General features: G+C 38.4%; 1 protein-coding gene across 1 annotated transcript in view; it reads left to right on the top strand.

Moving 5' to 3' along the window:
* TMTC2 (transmembrane O-mannosyltransferase targeting cadherins 2) overlaps nt 1-19906 on the top strand; it is a 711043-nt gene that overhangs the window by 608151 nt on the left and 82986 nt on the right. The window contains exon 10 of the mRNA XM_053716930.1: nt 2703-2817. Within this exon, the coding sequence (XP_053572905.1) occupies nt 2703-2817 (115 nt within the window). The remainder of the gene's footprint in view (nt 1-2702; nt 2818-19906) is intronic.

Raw genomic sequence — 19906 nt, 5'->3', positions numbered from 1 at the left:
ATAAATCTATTAACCCCTAATTTGCCGGTCCCGATATCACTGCCACTATAATAAAGATATTAACCCCTACTCCGCCGCTCCCCGCCACTAAAGAAAGTTATTACCCCTAAACCTCTGTCCTCCCACATCACTACCACTAAATAAACCTATTAACCCCTAAACCGCCAGTCCCCCACTTCACATCAACCTAAATTAAACTATATTAACCCCTAAACCTAACCGTAATCCTAACCCTAAACCTAATACCCCCTACCTTTAACATAATTAAAATAGACCTAAATTAATGTTACAATTATTAACTTAATAATACCTATTTAACACTAAAAACAAACTTACCTGTGAAATAAAAATAAAACCTAAACTAGCTACAATATAAACTACAAACAGAAGTAGGTAAAACCCAAATTAGCAGCGCTTCTCTATAACAGGCTAATTTATGTGTATAGTCTAGATGGAAATTGCCTGATAAGTTAAGCAATATACATTGAGGTATATCAGTTGAAATATAGTTTATAACAAGATACAATAAATATTGGGACAGAGTAATGGTCCTATATAAAAAACAACAAAAAATTAAAATTTACAATTGGCTGTTATTGCAAAAAACTCAAATCACTATTCGTAGGAGAAGATAACAATACTTCCCAATAGTGTTGTGAATGGTGGGTGCCGCTCCAAGTGATGACACAGGGCTGCGGTCCTGGTCTTAGGAAGTGGCTGGAAAACAAAATAAAACACAGAGCGCAACCCACTCTAAGTGTAAAATCATTTAATTTCAAACAATAAAAGAACGTGTAAATCGCACGTTCAGTGTTGCAAAATAAACAGGCACAATAAAACCAATCCCAGAATGTATCACCAAATGTCAGGGGTGTGATGTCCGTCACCTCGTAGCTCACAATCCCCAAAACGGCTTCCGGATCGCCGTGTGAGAATTCAGCTTATACCGAGGGATACTCCAAATGGCATTGATAACAGAGAAGCTGGGAGAAGTTCCTTTTGTGCCGCCTCGACGCGTTTCCTCAGGCTACGACCTGACTTTCTCAAGAGGATGTATGGAGTGACGTCACTTAGGTCTTTTAAACAGTCCCGGTAAGGCGTGCCTCTCAAAGGAGTCATATCATTGGTTGTGACTCATCATTGTGATGAGTCACAACCAATGATATGACTCCTTTGAGAGGCACGCCTTACCGGGACTGTTTAAAAGACCTAAGTGACGTCACTCCATACATCCTCTTGAGGTGACGGACATCACACCCCTGACATTTGGTGATACATTCTGGGATTGGTTTTATTGTGCCTGTTTATTTTGCAACACTGTACGTGCGATTTACACGTTCTTTTATTGTTTGAAATTAAATGATTTTACACTTAGAGTGGGTTGCGCTCTGTGTTTTATTTTGTTTTCTAGCTACAATATAACTAATAGTTGTATTGTAGCTAGCTTAGGTTTTTATTTCACAGGTAAGTTTGTATTTATTTTAACTAGGTAGAGTAGTTAGTAAATAGTTATTAACTATTTACTAACTATCTAGTTAAAATAAATACAAAACTCACCTGTGAAATAAAAGTAAAACCTAAGCTGCCTTACACTAAAACCTAACATTACAAAAACCAACTAACATTACAAAATATAAAAAACACAAAAATTACAAAAAATAAAAAAACTACCAAAAAATAACAAACAAAATTATCAAAAACAATAAAAATTATTCCTATTCTAATACCAGCAGTTTTTGCGATTGGCCGCTAGCAGGGGGTGTCAATCAGCCAGATCGTATAGGATTGGGCGGATTGATGTCTGCAGCCTCAGAGCAGGCAGACCAGTTATGGAGCAGAGGTCTTAAGACCGCTGCTTCATAACTGTTGTTTCTGGTGAGCTTGAAGCCTCGTGCAGAAACAGGGGCATCAAACTCCATTCAGAGCTTGATAATTCGGCCCCACATTGTAAACAAAAGGATGATGAGTGGTAAATCATTACACATTGAATATTGCATTTCTCCTGCTTAGACTATTGTTTCTATGTGCGTAGATCAGCGTATTTACAAGGCATACAAACTGAAGGTTATTCAAGTCACAGAGAAGCCCACAAATCATTCTACAAGGGCAGATTAGACTTTCTGGACAGTAGGGCAATCACAGAACCTTCAGAGGTTTGAAGAAAAAAAATGTATGCATTGTTTTATCACTAAACACCTGATGTTTATTAATCAGCTTGGAATACATTTGGATGAAAGATACTGTTTGTTTTTTGTGTGAAAATAAATATTTATACTTGAGCGGTATTTTTTGTGTCTTGCTTCCCACCCTATGTTGGGCATTGCTTTACATTCATCTGACCTGGTAAGTATTTGCTAGGAGAGCAATGATAGATTAAAAATGTAGAAATTTCAACATCTAGGTTCACAAGGTTTCTGTCACTAAATTCCCTTCCAAAGAAACGTAGAGCAGGTGAGGGAAGACACCTTTAATGTGGTAAAAGGAAGAGTATTCAACTTCTGTCAATTCTTGCTCTGGAGCAGGGTCTCACAGAAATGGTTGTATTATGAATTTAACTTTTTTATATTCAAGAAGAAATCTATTTTATTTGACAAATGTCTTACTCTGCTGAGTTCTTATGATTGAAAAATAGAATAAAAGTTGTCCAAGAAGGGCAGTGAGAGCAGCTGGTTTATTATGTTTGTAACTTTTTTATATTGCAGGACAATTTCTGCTAGAAGAATCTCGTCTTCTGGAAGCTGCAGAGATGGCAAAGAAAGCGGCAGAACTTGACAGCTCTGAATTTGATGTTGTTTTCAATGCAGCTCACATGCTTAGGTAGGGCTTATACATGTGTACCTATTATTATTGGAATTTTATGCTAATATAAACCGTGATTAAGGGAAACGTCAAACATCAACCGGATAATTCATGTGTAGATTTACAAGGTAAGTTAGACAACAATGTTTATTCTCTATCACCTAGATTACAAGCTTTGCGTTAGAGGCTGTGCAGTGCTAACGAGCAGTTTTCCCTCACCGCTCACTTACCTACAGCGTCTTACGAGTTTTCAGAAACCCCTCGTTAAAAGACAAGAAGTGAGCCTTGAGCAAAATTTTGCTCATTAACGCACTCCAATACCAGCGCTGCTTAAGTCAGTGGTGAGCTGGTGTAACGTGCTTGTGCACGATTTCCCCATAGGAATCAATGGGGAGAGCCGGCTGAAAACAAGTCTAACACCTGCCAAAAAGCAGCGTAAAACTCAGTAACGCAGCCCTATTGATTCCTATGGGGAAATAAAATGTATGTCTACACCTAACACCTTAACATGAACCCCGAGTCTAAACACCCCTAATCTTACACTTATTAACCCCTAATCTGCCGCCCCCTGACATTGCCGACACCTGAATTATATTATTAACCCCTAATCTGCCGCTCCGGACACCGCCACCACCTACATTATATGTATTAACCCCTAATCTGCTGCCCCCAACATCGCCGACACCTACATACTATTTATTAACCCTTAATCTGCCTTCCCCAATGTTGCCGACACCTACATTATATTTATTAACCCCTAATCTGCCGCCCCCAACGTCGCACCACTATATTAAAGTTATTAACCCCTAAACCTAAGTCTAACCCTAAACCTAACACCCCCTAACTTAAATATAATTTAAATAAATCTAAATAAATAGTCCTATCGTTAACTAAATAATTCTTATTTAAAACTAAATTCTTACCTATAAAATAAACCCTAAGCTAGCTACAATATAACTAATAGTTACATTGTAGCTAGCTTAGGGTTTATTTTTATTTTACAGGCAAGTTTGTATTTATTTTAACTAGGTAGAATAGTTATTAAATAGTTATTAACAATTGAATAACTACCTAGCTAAAATAAAGACAAAAGTACCTGTAAAATAAAACCTAACCTAAGTTACAATAACACCTAACACTACACTATAATTAAATATATTTACTAAATTAAATACAATTAAATAAATTACATACAATTAGCTAAATTAAATTAAATTAGCTAAAGTACAAAAACAAACAAACACTAAATTACAGAAAATAATAAACAAATTTATTTAAACTAATTACACCTAATCTAATAGCCCTATTAAAAAAAAAAAAAATATATATATATATATATATATATATATATATATATATATATATATATATATAAAAACCCTAGCCTAAACTAAACAACCAATAGCCCTTAAAAGGGCCTTTTGAGGGGCATTGCCCCAAAGTAATCAGCTCTTTTACCTGTAAATAAAAATACAAACACCCCCCCAACAGTAAAACCCACCACCCACACAACTAACCCCCCAAATAAAATACTATCTAAAAAAACCTAAGCTCCCCATTGCCCTGAAAAGGGCATATGGATGGGCATTGCCCTTAAAAGGGCAGTTAGCTCTTTTGCCGCCCAAAGTCCCTAACCTAAAAATAAAACCCACCCAATACACCCTTATAAAAACCTAACACTAACCCCCTGAAGATCGACTTACCGGGAGACGTCTTCATCCAAGCCGGGCCGAAGTCCTCAATGAAGCCGGGAGAAGTCTTCAACCAAGCTGGGCGAAGTGGTCCTCCAGACGGGCAGAAGTCTTCATCCAGACGGCATCTTCTATCTTCATCCATCCGGCGCGGAGCGGGTCCATCTTCAAGACATTCGACGTGGAGCATCCTCTTCTGCCGACGGACTAACGACGAATGAAGGTACCTTTAAGTGACGTCATCCAAGATGGCGTCACTTTGATTCCGATTGGGTGATAGAATTCTATCAGCCAATCGGAATTAAGGTAGAAAAAATCCTATTGGCTGATGCAATCAGCCAATAGGATTGAGGTTCAATCCTATTGAGCTGGCATTCTATTGGCTGTTCCAATCAGCCAATAGAATGCGAGCTCAATCCTATTGGCTGATTGCATCAGCCAATAGGATTTTTTCTACCTTAATTCCGATTGGCTGATAGAATTATATCAGCCAATCGGAATCTAAGGGACGCCATCTTGGATGACGTCACTTAAAGGTACCTTCATTCGTCGTTAGTCCGTCGGCAGAAGAGGATGCTCCACGTCGGATGTCTTGAAGATGGACCCGCTCCACGCCTGATGGATGAAGATAGAAGATGCAGTCTGGATGAAGACTTCTGCCCGTCTGGAGGACCACTTCGCCCGGCTTGGATGAAGACTTCTCCCGACTTCATTGAGGACTTCGGCCCGGCTTGGATGAAGACGTCTCCCGGTAAGTCGATCTTCAGGGGGTTAGTGTTAGGTTTTTTTTTAAGAGTGTATTGGGTGGGTTTTATTTTTAGGTTAGGGACTTTGGGTGGCAAAAGAGCTAACTGCCCTTTTAAGGGTAATGCCCATCCAAATGCCCTTTTCAGGGCAATGGGGAGCTTAGGTTTTTTAGATAGTATTTTATTTGGGGGGTTGGTTGTGTGGGTGGTGGGTTTTACTGTTGGGGGGTTGTTTGTATTTTTTCTTACAGGTAAAAAGCTGATTACTTTGGGGCAATGCCCCGCAAAAGGCCCTTTTAAGGGCTATTGGTAGTTTAGTTTAGGCAAGGGTTTTTTTTTATATGGGTTTTTTTTTATTTTAATAGGGCTATTAGATTAGGTGTAATTAGTTTAAATATCTGTAATTTGTTTATTATTTTCTGTAATTTAGTGTTTTTTTTGTACTTTAGCTAATTCAATTTAATTTAGCTAATTGTATGTAATTTATTTAATTGTATTTAATTTAATACATTTATTTAATTATAGTGTAGTATTAGGTGTTATTGTAACTTAGGTTAGGTTTTATTTTACATGTACTTTTGTCTTTATTTTAGCTAGGTAGTTATTAAATAGTTAATACCTATTTAATAACTATTCTACCTAGTTAAAATAAATACAAACTTGCCTGTAAAATAAAAATAAACCCTGAGGCCTAGATTTGGAGTTTGGCGTTAGCCGTGAAAACCAGCGTTAGAGGCTCCTAACGCTGGTTTTAGGCTACCTCCGGTATTTGGAGTCACTCAAAAAAGGGTCTAACGCTCACTTTTCAGCCGCGACTTTTCCATACCGCAAATCCCCTTACGTCGATTGCGTATCCTATCTTCAATGGGAACTCCGGTATTTAGAGTTGTGTCTGAAGTGAGCGTTAGACATCTAACGACAAAACTCCAGCCGCAGGAAAAAAGTCAGTAGTTAAGAGCTTTCTGGGCTAATGCCGGTTTATAAAGCTCTTAACTACTGTACTCTAAAGTACACTAACACCCATAAACTACCTATGTACCCCTAAACCGAGGTCCCCCCACATCGCCGACACTCGATTAAATTTTTTTAACCCCTAATCTGCCGACCGCCACCTACGTTATACTTATGTACCCCTAATCTGCTGCCCCTAACACCGCCGACCCCTATATTATATTTATTAACCCCTAACCTGCCCCCCACAACGTCGCAGCCAGCTACCTACATTTATTAACCCCTAATCTGCTGAGCGGACCGCACCGCTATTATTATAAAGTTATTAACCCCTAATCCGCCTCACTAACCCTATAATAAATAGTATTAACCCCTAATCTGCCCTCCCTAACATCGCCGACACCTAACGTCAATTATTAACCCCTAATCTGCCGACTAGAGCTCACCGCTATTCTAATAAATGTATTAACCCCTAAAGCTAAGTCTAACCCTAACACTAACACTCCCCTAAGTTAAATATAATTTAAATCTAACGAAATTAATTAACTCTTATTAAATAAATTATTCCTATTTAAAGCTAAATACCTGTAAAATAAATCCTAATATAGCTACAATATAAATTATAATTATATTATAGCTATTTTAGGATTAATATTTATTTTACAGGTAACTTTGTATTTATTTTAACCAGGTACAATAGCTATTAAATAGTTAAGAACTATTTAATAGCTAAAATAGTTAAAATAATTACAAAATTACCTGTAAAATAAATCCTAACCTAAGTTACAATTAAACCTAACACTACACTATCAATAAATTAATTAAATAAACTACCTACAATTACCTACAATTAACCTAACACTACACTATCAATAAATTAATTAAATACAATTCCTACAAATAAATACAATTAAATAAACTAGCTAAAGTACAAAAAATAAAAAAGAACTAAGTTACAAAAAATAAAAAAATATTTACAAACATGAGAAAAATATTACAACAATTTTAAACTAATTACACCTACTCTAAGCCCCCTAATAAAATAACAAAGCCCCCCAAAATAAAAAAATGCCCTACCCTATTCTAAATTACTAAAGTTCAAAGCTCTTTTACCTTACCAGCCCTGAACAGGGCCCTTTGCGGGGCATGCCCCAAGAAATTCAGCTCTTTTGCCTGTAAAAAAAAACATACAATACCCCCCCCAACATTACAACCCACCACCCACATACCCCTAATCTAACCCAAACCCCCGTTAAATAAACCTAACACTAAGCCCCTGAAGATCATCCTACCTTATCTTTACCTCACCGGGTATCACACCAATCCGTCCAGAAGAGCTCCTCCGATGTCCTGATCCAAGCCCAAGCGGGGGGCTGAAGAGGTCCATGATCCGGCTGAAGTCTTCATCCAAGCGGGGCAGAAGAGGTCTTCCATCTGATTGAAGTCTTCATCCAAGCGGCATCCATCCGGAGCGAAGCGGCAGCATCCTGAAGACCTCCGACGCGGAACATCCATCCTGGCCGACGACTGAATGACGAATTACGGTTCCTTTAAATGACGTCATCCAAGATGGCGTCCCTCGAATTCCGATTGGCTGATAGGATTCTATCAGCCAATCGGAATTAAGGTAGGAATATTCTGATTGGCTGATGGAATCAGCCAATCAGAATCAAGTTCAATCTGATTGGCTGATCCAATGGCTGATTCAATCAGATTGAGCTCGCATTCTATTGGCTGATCGGAACAGCCAATAGAATGCGAGCTCAATCTGATTGGCTGATTGGATCAGCCAATCGGATTGAACTTGATTCTGATTGGCTGATTCCATCAGCCAATCAGAATATTCCTACCTTAATTCCGATTGGCTGATAGAATCTATCAGCCAATCGGAATTCGAGGGACGCCATCTTGGATGACGTCATTTAAAGGAACCGTCAATCGTCGTTCAGTCGTCGGCCAGGATGGATGTTCCGCGTCGGAGGTCTTCAGGATGCTGCCGCTTAGCTCCGGATGGATGCCGCTTGGATGAAGACTTCAATCGGATGGAAGACCTCTTCTGCCCCGCTTGGATGAAGACTTCAGCTGGATCATGGACCTCTTCAGCCCCCCCCTTGGGCTTGGATCAGGACATCGGAGGAGCTCTTCTGGACGGATCGGTGCGATACCCGGTGAGGTGAAGACAAGGTAGGATGATCTTCAGGGGCTTAGTGTTAGGTTTATTTAAGGGGGGTTTGGGTTAGATTAGGGGTATGTGGGTGGTGGGTTGTAATGTTGGGGGGGGTATTGTATGTTTTTTTTTTACAGGCAAAAGAGCTGAATTTCTTGGGGCATGCCCCGCAAAGGGCCCTGTTCAGGGCTGGTAAGGTAAAAGAGCTTTGAACTTTAGTAATTTAGAATAGGGTAGGGCATTTTTTATTTTGGGGGGCTTTTTTATTTTATTAGGGGGCTTAGAGTAGGTGTAATTAGTTTAAAATTGTTGTAATATTTTTCTTATGTTTGTAAATATTTTTTTATTTTTTGTAACTTAGTTCTTTTTTATTTTTTGTACTTTAGCTAGTTTATTTAATTGTATTTATTTGTAGGAATTGTATTTAATTAATTTATTGATAGTGTAGTGTTAGGTTAATTGTAGGTAATTGTAGGTAGTTTATTTAATTAATTTATTGATAGTGTAGTGTTTGGTTTAATTGTAACTTAGGTTAGGATTTATTTTACAGGTAATTTTGTAATTATTTTAACTATTTTAGCTATTAAATAGTTCTTAACTATTTAATAGCTATTGTACCTGGTTAAAATAAATACAAAGTTACCTGTAAAATAAATATAAATCCTAAAATAGCTATAATATAATTATAATTTATATTGTAGCTATATTAGGATTTATTTTACAGGTAAGTATTTAGCTTTAAATAGGAATAAGTTATTTAATAAGAGTTAATTAATTTCGTTAGATTTAAATTATATTTAACTTAGGGGGGTGTTAGTGTTAGGGTTAGACTTAGCTTTAGGGGTTAATACATTTATTAGAATAGCGGTGAGCTCCAGTCGGCAGATTAGGGGTTAATGTTTGAAGTTAGGTGTCGGCGATGTTAGGGAGGGCAGATTAGGGGTTAATACTATTTATTATAGGGTTAGTGAGGCGGATTAGGGGTTAATAACTTTATAATAATAGCGGTGCGGTCCGCTCGGCAGATTAGGGGTTAATAAGTGTAGGCAGGTGGAGGTGACGTTGAGGGGGGCAGATTAGGGGTTTATAAATATAATATAGGGGTCGGCTGTGTTAGGGCAGCAGATTTAGACTCGGGGTACATGTTAGAGTGTTAGGTGCAGACGTAGGAAGTGTTTCCGCATAGCAAACAATGGGGCTGCGTTAGGAGCTGAACGCAGCTTTTTTGCAGGTGTTAGGTTTTTTTTCAGCTCAAACAGCCCCATTGTTTTCTATGGGAGAATCGTGCACGAGCACGTTTTTGAGGCTGGCCGCTTGCGTAAGCAACTCTGGTATCAAGAGTTGAAGCTGCGTTAAATATGCTCTACGCTCCTTTTTTGGAGCCTAACGCGGCCTTTATGTGGACTCTCAATACCAGAGTTATTTTTATGGTGAGGCCAGAAAATAGCCGGCGTTAGATTTTCAGGTCGTTACCGACAAAACTCCAAATCTAGCCGTGAGTTAGCTATAATGTAACTATTGGTTATATTGTAGCTAGTTTAGGGTTTATTTTATAGGTAAGTATTTAGTTTTAAATAGGAATAATTTAGTTAATGATAGGAATATTTATTTAGATTTATTTAAATTATATTTAAGTTAGGGGGTGTTAGGTTTAGGGGTTAATAACTTTAATGTAGAGGCGGCGACATTGGTTGCGGCAGATTAGGGATTAATAACATAATGTAGGTGTCGGCGACATTGGGGAAGGCAGATTAGGGGTTAATAGATATAATGTAGGTGTCGGCGATGTTGGGGGCAGCAGATTAGGGGTTCATAAATATAATGTAGGTGGCGGCGGTGTCCGGAGTGGCAGATTAGGGGTTAATAATTTTATTTTAGTTTTTGCGATGCGGGAGGACCTCAGTTTAGGGGTTAATAGGTAGTTTATGGGTGTTAGTGTACTTTTAGCACTTTAGTTATGAATTTTATGCAACAGCGTTGTAGTGTAAAACTCATAACTACTGACTTTTAAATGCGTTGGGGATCTTGACAGGGTAGGCTGTACCGCTCACTTTTTGGCCTCCCAGGACAGACTCGTAATATCAGAGCTATGGAAGTCCCATAGAAAAAAGACTTTACGAAGTTTATGTAAGTCGTTTCTGCGGTAAGGCCAAACAAGTGTGCGGTGCCCCTAAACCTGCAAGACTCATAATACCAGCGGGCGTAGAAAAGCAGCGTTAGGACCTCTTAACGCTGCCTTTTTACCCTAACGCACAACTCGTAATCTAGCCATATATTTTTTAAATCAATGGTTAAAGATCTGTCACAGTAATAAAAAATCCATGTTTTCCAACTCAGCTCAGACACTTCTAAATGTATCAATCAATAAGTAATGTCTTTTTTTGAAGGGTGTATTATCATTTGCATTATACTACATTACTTTTGACACGTTTTATTTTGGATGTTATTTAACTACAATATGTGCTTATGTGCCTTATTTTTAGAATACTCTTAACCATGAAAACATTTTGTTTTACCCATACATCTTCAAAGGATATTTCTGCACAGGTTAGTGAAACTAGATATTTAGGGCTAAGTTGAGACAGAGATTGGGCATCAGTCTTATCTGTTGTGTTCCCATAAGTAACAAAAATAAACAACTTTTTAACGCACTAAGTAGCGAACGCTGCTTTGTAACCCTTGCACATCGCATTTGATTTCGTGTATCTAGAGGTTGCAATAATTAACAGTTTTATTAATAAAAAGATGCTAAAAACTGTATTATATATATATATTTTCTCTCTGCCATTTGTGACCCTGAAAATCTTATTTTCTATATTGCAAAATGGTAACTTTACTGAGTCTTGCCTTTTCCAGAACAACTTGTAGGCTCAGTGTTCTTTGAGCTCAAATTCTGTTTTTCGGTAAAGAGTTAAACAAAATATAATTTTGATGTCATGTATCTTCTTCTAGAAATATAGATAAAATAATTATTGTTCTGTCAGTAAAATAGCCTCAATTCAATTTTTATACACAGGAAATTATTGTATTTTTAACTTGGCACTGAATATTACAGTATCCATCTGCCATAAAAATCAATACCTATTGTAGCGTAAATCAGGAGTTATTTGTTATTGTGCTTTTTCCAAATGATATCTTTTTGACACTAGGCTAGAAAATATGTTAGCAGCATATTGTACTGAATATATGCTGGGCTTTCACTCACCTTCATTTTAAAAAATATTTCAATTTACCATTGCACTTTCATTTTTTCCCCCGATTGTGTCATGTTTTGTGTGTATGGTCAATCATTACTTATCATCATTGTTTAATTATAAGACTATATTCCCTTGAGAACAAATCAGTTTCTTGACGTTTTTTGTTTTGTTTTGAATTTAAACTCTTCATAGCTGCCCCTCTCCTTATTGCATCAGGGCATTTAATCAGGGCATTCACAGCTTTGGAGGCTTTGCAGAGATGAACATTTAAGAAGAAGAAACTGCTTATGAGGTGGTGGAGAGACAAAGTGATGTGTTCAGTAACCCCTTGCTCATTTGGGGCAGCATTGTACAAGAAAGCTCTTGTGAAGGTCTAAATTTATTCACACAATACAGCTTTGCAAGTGGTGATTGCAGGCAGGCAGGTTCTCTACTTGCAAATATCTGCCTGCAACCATGATACATTTTCCCTCGGTGTCATTGTGCACCTTCATTCATGTACCCAGCTATACATAATTTGGTGGCGTATTACAAATTATTAATAAAAATATCGATTCATGTCCTTAGGATGTTCCATGCCGCCCTAACTGTGCTGGGCTTTAGCGCCATTAGGACGGCATGGAACATCCTAGCCGTTTTGGCTGTCCTGAATCAATAGAAGCTTCCTAAATGAGATTGTGGGCTGGGGTTTGCCTAGCATCATAGGCACTTCCCCTAACCTGATTCCATCATTGAAATCACGCGATCGCATTAACGATTCCGTGATTTCAATTTTTTCTTATTTGTTTAAATTGGAACTTTGTTCCGATGTAGACAAATAAGTCCTGGCGGAAAAGGGTTAACAAATGTAAAAAAAAAATATTACAATCTCATTTTTCTGGAAGCAAACAGCAAGATGGACATAATCAAAGATTAGTTTGACTGAAATTATTTTATTTTTTTATTATGAAATTAGTTCTGCTATTGAGTAAATCTGCAGTTGGAACGACGAGTTTAACAATGGTTGGCTGATAGAAGGAAAAAAAATCTTTTGAATAGACCGAATCTTAATCTCAAAACTGCTTTAAGAAATTGAATGAATTATAAACAACATGTAATCTAAATATAAGAGTTTGTATCATTACTTATGATGATGCACATTTCTTAGTAACATAAAGAATATGCTTTTTTTGTATGTATTTTTATGAATGCTTTTAGAGAAAAATGTTTAGCTGGTTTGGTAATCTCTGAAGTCTTTTACTTCCAGTAGTACAAGCAATTTAGAGCAATTCTGCTGCACTTCCCTAGTGAGATACAGTAATGGGTTGCTAGATTATGTTGTTTATAGATTAGTGGAGCAAGCAGTGTCCTTATAATATAGGTTAAGTATAATCTTCTGTAGAGTAAGTCTCAGCCAATTAATTCATTGCACCCTCACCTACGACAGCTTCTTCATCCTTATTCAGTTTATTCCTTTCACCTTTACACTGAATTTTAATTTGGTGTTTAAATAGATAATGGTTTTGTTAAGTTGGTTTAATAATAAAAAGGTATTTCATAGGATTGACTGACCATATATGATTTAATAAGTTTTGATGGAGTGTGTGTGTGCAGTTTCTGGTATTTTTTTATTATTATCATTATTATTATTATCATTTATTTGTATAGCGCCGCTAAATTCCATAGCGCTAGGTACATTGATAGGGGTATACAATGACAAGGATTTGTGATAAAATACAAAACATAACAAAACGAAACAAATCTAGTACAAGACGAAGAGGGCCCTGCTCCGGAGAGCTCACAGTCTATAAGTTTAGGGTGCAGAGACATAAGGTTGGGGGTAGCTTGTCACATCTGTTGTAGTTGCAGCAGTGAGTCAGGCAGTTCATCTATTCGTTTGGTTAGGATGAGAGATGGAGGAGAGTTGATAAGCCTCTCTGAATAGGTGGGTTTTCAAGGAGCGTCTGAAGCTAGGTTGGAGACAGTCTTATGGAGCGTGGTAGAGAGTTCCAAAGAACAGGAGCAGCATGTGTGAAGTCTTGGAGATGGGAGTGGGACGTCAAGATAACAGGAGTGTAGAGACGTAGGTCAGAGGTTGATCGAAGAGGACGGGATGGGGAATATTACATGATGAGAGAGGAAATATAGTTGGGAGTTAGACTGTTGAGTGCTTTGTAAGTTAGGGTTAATACTTTAAATTGTATTCTGGAGTGTATGGGGAGCACTTAGGTGGATGAGTCTAGCAGAAGCATTCATAATAGATTGGAGGGAGGAGAGGCGGTGTTTTGGAATGCCTTTTAGAAGTAGATTGCAATAATCAATGCGTGACAAAAGGAGGGAATGAATACGTATTTTTGTAGTTTTTTGAGTAAGGAAGGGATGAATTTTGGAAATGTTGCGTCGGTGTAAACGGCAGGATTTGTTAAGCACTTGTATATGTGGGTTGAATGTGAGTTCTGAGTTAAGTGTAACCCCAAGACAGCGGACCTGGGGTGAGGTGTTGAGAATAGAGTCTCCAACCATTAGAGAAATATCAGGTGTTGGATGTCTCGAAGAGGGAGTAATAAGAAGCAGCTCAGTTTTGGACAGATTGAGTTGGGGGTAGTGTGAAGACATCCAAGAGGAAATTGCAGAGAGGTAGTTGGAAATGTGGTTGAGTAAAGAGGGAGAGATATCAGGAGAGGAAAGATAGATTTGGGCATCATCAGCATATAAGTGGTACTGGAATCCAAAGGAGGCTATACATTTTCCAAGGGAGGATATATAGAGAGAGAAAAGTAAGGGACCCAAGACAAAGCCTTGCGGTACTCCAACTGAGAGAGTCATAGGATCACAAGATATGTTGTTAAAGGAAACTGAAAATGAGTGTTTTGAGCGATATAAGGAAAACCAGGAAAGGGCTGTGTTTCGGATGCCAAATGAATGTAGTATTTTTTTGGGCGGAAACCAGATTGCAATGGATCAAGTAAGGAATTATTTGTGAGAAATTGAGTTGGCCGATTATAGACCAGTCGTTCCAATAATTTTGAAGCAAAGGGGAAGTAAGGAAACTGGTTGATTATTAGAAGGGGTGGAGGGGTCAAGCGAGGGCTTTTTTAGGATTGGTATAATTGACGCATGCTTGAAGGTATCAGGAAATGTGCCAGCGGTGAGAGACTGGTTAAAGAAATTAGTTGGGGTAGGGGTTAGTGAAGCAGAGAGAGAGGGAAGAAGTTGTGAAGGAATAGGGTAAAGTGGGCAGGTTGTGAGATGAGCCAAGGATAGGAGTACAGAGGCTTCTTCCTCTGTTACAGGAGGGAAGTAGCATAGAGTTTTGTTAAAAGAAGGGGTGGGTAGGATTGCTGGGTTTGAGGGGTGTGAGGTGCAGATATCTTTTCTAATGGTGTCAATTTTATTTTTGAAGTAATAATTTGAGCAGTGAGGTTGGTAGTGGTCGGGGATGCAAGAGGACGTAGAAGGGAGTTAAATGTTAAGAACAGCTTTCTGGGGTTGGATGCGTGAGATGATACAAGGGAGGAGAAATAGACTTGTTTGTCCAGGCAGAGCACAGAGTTGTAGGTTTTAAGGATGAATTTATAATGCAGGAAATTAGCACAGGTGTGTGATTTCCTCCACTTCCGTTCAGCAGCCCGTTAACATCGCTGAAGATATCTGGTCTGTTTGGTGTGCCATGGTTGCCGTCGAGTGATTGTACAAAGCATTTTATTTTCTTAAAAATATATAAATATTTAATTAAAAAAGGAACGAAAGTGCTAATGCATTAGTCAGTTAATTCCCAGACTGAACTATAAAAAACAGCTCAGAAGTCAACACAATAAAATATAAACACTAATAAAAAACCCATTTGTGAAGCAGTACTGCTAATTAGTTATGTTTACTGGTTCCCTCCTTTCTGCATCCAACCTAATATATACTTTGTGTGGTACATGTATCCGTTACTTGAGATCCTGCAGAGAGGTAGCGTCCGGCATGTAGATCAATGGTTGTAAGTAGCATCAAGGGGGCATGTCCTTGTGCATTTTTAACCATTACTTTGCATGTACTTTCTGTACCGTCATCACATGCTTTTACTTTGGCCACCTACACACACACATGGACATAGCTGTATCATGCACAGGGCCGTTGCTAGACTATTTTACGCCCTAGGCAAGACCAGCTACTTGCTTCCCCCCCACAAAAAAATAAAAATAAATGATTACATAAATTTGCTAGTGGTTACTATAATACACCTAGGTGTCATTGCATGACCTGCTGGCCACCCTAATGCAGTTATGTAACTGACGGTAACTCACAAAACACATTCCTTAACTCTTTGGCTTTTAGTGACATGGATTAAAGGGACACTCTAGTGCATATTTTTATTAATAATAACAACAATTATTATAAACTTAAAAAATAAAAGTGTAATCGGATGCTTCCTGTCACTGCTCTTACTATTTCTGTGAAAGGAGCAGATAGGGTGATCTCAGGGATGTGTGATGATGATGTGTGTGTGTGTAGGGCAGGTATGGTGAGCAAGGGGCTGTGTGTGTGTGAGAGGGAGAGGCATGTAGGGGGCTATTTGTGTAAGAGGGGCAGCTAGGATGAGCTGGGGGCTATGTGTAGGTGTGTGGTAGACAGGCAGATAGGGTGAGCTGGGGTCTGTGTGTGTGTTTACGGCAGGTAGGAGGAGCAGGGTCTGTGTGTGTGAGAGGGAGAGGTAGGTAGGGTGAGCTTAGGTCTGTGTGTGATTACCCAGTATCTAAGGCTTTGCAGACTGCCCCCTTATCTCAGTTCTTTAGACAGACTTTACTGTTAGCCAATCAGTGCTGACTCCGTGGGAGCGAGCACAATGTTATCTATATGGCACACATGAACTGGTGCTCTCTAGCTGAAAAAAAACCTATCAAAATGCACTGAGATCAGAGGCAACCTACAAGGGCTTAGAAATGTGCATATGAGCCTGCTAACTAACGCCTAGATTTAGAGTTCTGCGTTAGCCGTCAAAAGCAGCGTTAAGGGCTCCCAACGCTGCTTTTTACCGCCCGCTGGTATTTAGAGTCAGGCAGGAAAGGGTCTAACGCTCACTTCCAAGCTGCGACTTTTCCATACCGCAGATCCCCTTATGCCAATTGCGTATCCTATCTTTTCAATGGGATCTTCCTAACGCTGGTATTTAGAGTCTTGGCTGAAGTGAGCGGTAGAGCCTCTACCGACAAGACTCCATCCGCAGAAAAAAGTCAGTAGTTAAGAGCTTTCTGGGCTAACGCCGGTTTATAAAGCTCTTAACTACTGTGCTCTAAAGTACACTAACACCCATAAACTACCTATGTACCCCTAAACTGAGGTCCCCCCACATCGCCGCCACTCTAATAAATATTTTTAACCCCTAATCTGCCGAACGCACACCGCCGCCACCTACATTATACCTATGTACCCCTAATCTGCTGCCCCTAACATCGCCGACACCTACATTATATTTATTAACCCCTAATCTGCCCCCCCAACGTCACCGCCACCTACCTACACTTATTAACCCTTAATCTGCCGACCGGACCTCACCGCTACTCTAATAAATGTATTAACCCCTAAACCGCCTCACTCCCGCCTCAAAAACCATATAATAAATAGTATTAACCCCTAATCTGCCCTCCCTAACATCGCCGACACCTAACTTGAAGTATTAACCCCTAATCTTCCAACCAGACCTCACTGCTACGCTAATAAATGTATTAACCCCTAAAGCTAAGTCTAACCCTAACACCCCCCTAAGTTAAATATAATTTTATTCTAACAAAATAAATTAAATCTTATTAACTAAAGTCTTCCTATTTAAAACGAAATACTTACCTGTAAAATAAACCCTAATATAGCTACAATATAACAAATAATTATATTGTAGCTATTTTAGGATTTATATTTATTTTACAGGCAACTTTGTATTTATTTTAACTAGGTACAATAGCTATTAAATAGCTATTTACTATTTAATAGCTACCTAGTTACAATAATTACAAAATTACCTCTAAAATAAATCCTAACCTAAGTTACAATTAAACCTAACACTACACTATCAATAAATAAATTAAATCAATTAACTACAAGTACCTACAATTAAATAAACTAAACTAAATTACAAAAAAATAAAAAAAGATTACAAGAATTTTAAGCTAATTACACCTACTCTAAGCCCCCTAATAAAATAACAAAGCCCCCCAAAATAAAAAATTTCCCTACCCTAATCTAAATTAAAATAGTTAACAGCTCTATTACCTTACCAGCCCTTAAAAGGGCTTATTGCGGGTCATGCCCCAAAGAAATCAGCTCTTTTGCCTGTAAAAAAAACACAATACCACCCCCCAACATTACAACCCACCACCCACATACCCCTACTCTAACTCAAACCTCCCTTAAATAAACCTAACACTACCCCCCTGAAGATCTCCCTACCTTGAGTCGTCTTCACCCAACTGGGCCGAACTCTTCATCCGATGGACCAAAAGAAGACATCCGGAGCGGCAGAAGTCTTCATCCTATCCGGGCAGAAGAGGATATCCGGACCGGCAGACATCTTCATCATAGCGGTATCTTCTATCTTCATCCACGCGTAGCTAACGCACCCCTTTGGCCGCAAAACTCTAAATCTAGGCGTAAGAGAACAAAGCAAATTTGATGGTAAAAATAAATTGGAAAATTGTTTAAAATTAAATGCTCTATTTGAGGGGGCGTGTCTAAGCAGCGGCCATGACAGGTCACATATTTTAAGCCTCTAACAAAGTTCTCCTCGATTCAAGACATATTGCTTGATTTACTCAACAATATTCACCACAAAGCACATCATCGGCTTTCTAAAGACTTGCTGATCAGATTCATACCAGAATCTCCATATCTGCATAGTGATTAAATCAGCCGACGAGATCTCAGCCTGCGGCCTATCTCATATAACTACGGAACCCCCCCGGAGCACGGGGTGAAATAAGCTCATCATGCCCACTCTCAGCAGGGAGGAATTTTATGGCACACTAAGGCCTAGATTTGGAGTTTGGCGGTAAAAGGGCTGTTAACGCTCCGCGGGCTTTTTTCTGGCCGCACCATAAATTTAACTCTGGTATCGAGAGTTTAATCAAATGCTGCGTTAGGCTCCAAAAAAGGAGCGTAGAGCATTTTTACCGCAAATGCAACTCTCGATACCAGAGTTGCTTACGGACGCGGCCGGCCTCAAAAACGTGCTCGTGCACGATTCTCCCATAGGAAACAATGGGGCTGTTTGAGCTGAAAAAAAACCTAACACCTGCAAAAAAGCAGCGTTCAGCTCCTAACGCAGCCCCATTGTTTCCTATGGGGAAACACTTCCTACGTCTGCACCTAACACTCTAACATGTACCCCAAGTCTAAACACCCCTAACCTTACACTTATTAACCCCTAATCTGCCGCCCCCGCTATCGCTGACACCTGCATATTTTTTTTAACCCCTAATCTGCCGCTCCGTAAACCGCCGCAACCTACGTTATCCCTATGTACCCCTAATCTGCTGCCCTAACATCGCCGACCCCTATATTATATTTATTAACCCCTAATCTGCCCCCCTCAACGTCGCCGACACCTGCCTACACTTATTAACTCCTAATCTGCCGAGCGGACCTGAGCGCTACTATAATAAAGTTATTAACCCCTAATCCGCCTCACTAACCCTATCATAAATAGTATTAACCCCTAATCTGCCCTCCCTAACATCGCCGACACCTACCTTTAATTATTAACCCCTAATCTGCCGAGCGGACCTCACCGCTACTATAATAAATGTATTAACCCCTAAAGCTAAGTCTAACCCTAACACTAACACCCCCCTAAGTTAAATATAATTTACATCTAACGAAATTAATTAACTCTTATTAAATAAATGATTCCTATTTAAAGCTAAATACTTACCTGTAAAATAAATCCTAATATAGCTACAATATAAATTATAATTATATTATAGCTATTTTAGGATTAATATTTATTTTACAGGCAACTTTTTAATTATTTTAACCAGGTACAATAGCTATTAAATAGTTAAGAACTATTTAATAGTTACCTAGTTAAAATAATAACAAATTTACCTGTAAAATAAATCCTAACCTAAGATATAATTAAACCTAACACTACCCTATCAATAAATTAATTAAATAAACTACCTACAATTACCTACAATTAACCTAACACTACACTATCAATAAATTAATTAAACACAATTCCTACAAATAAATACAATTAAATAAACTAGCTAAAGTACAAAAAATAAAAAAGAACTAAGTTACAAAAAATAATAAAATATTTACAAATATAAGAAAAATATTACAACAATTTTAAACTAATTACACCTACTCTAAGCCCCCTAATAAAATAACAAAGCC

The sequence above is a fragment of the Bombina bombina genome, chromosome 6, assembly GCF_027579735.1.
Source record: "Bombina bombina isolate aBomBom1 chromosome 6, aBomBom1.pri, whole genome shotgun sequence".
NCBI lineage: Eukaryota > Metazoa > Chordata > Amphibia > Anura > Bombinatoridae > Bombina > Bombina bombina.
Note: the sequence above shows the minus strand (reverse complement) of the source record. Positions and strands in the feature narration are given on the sequence as shown.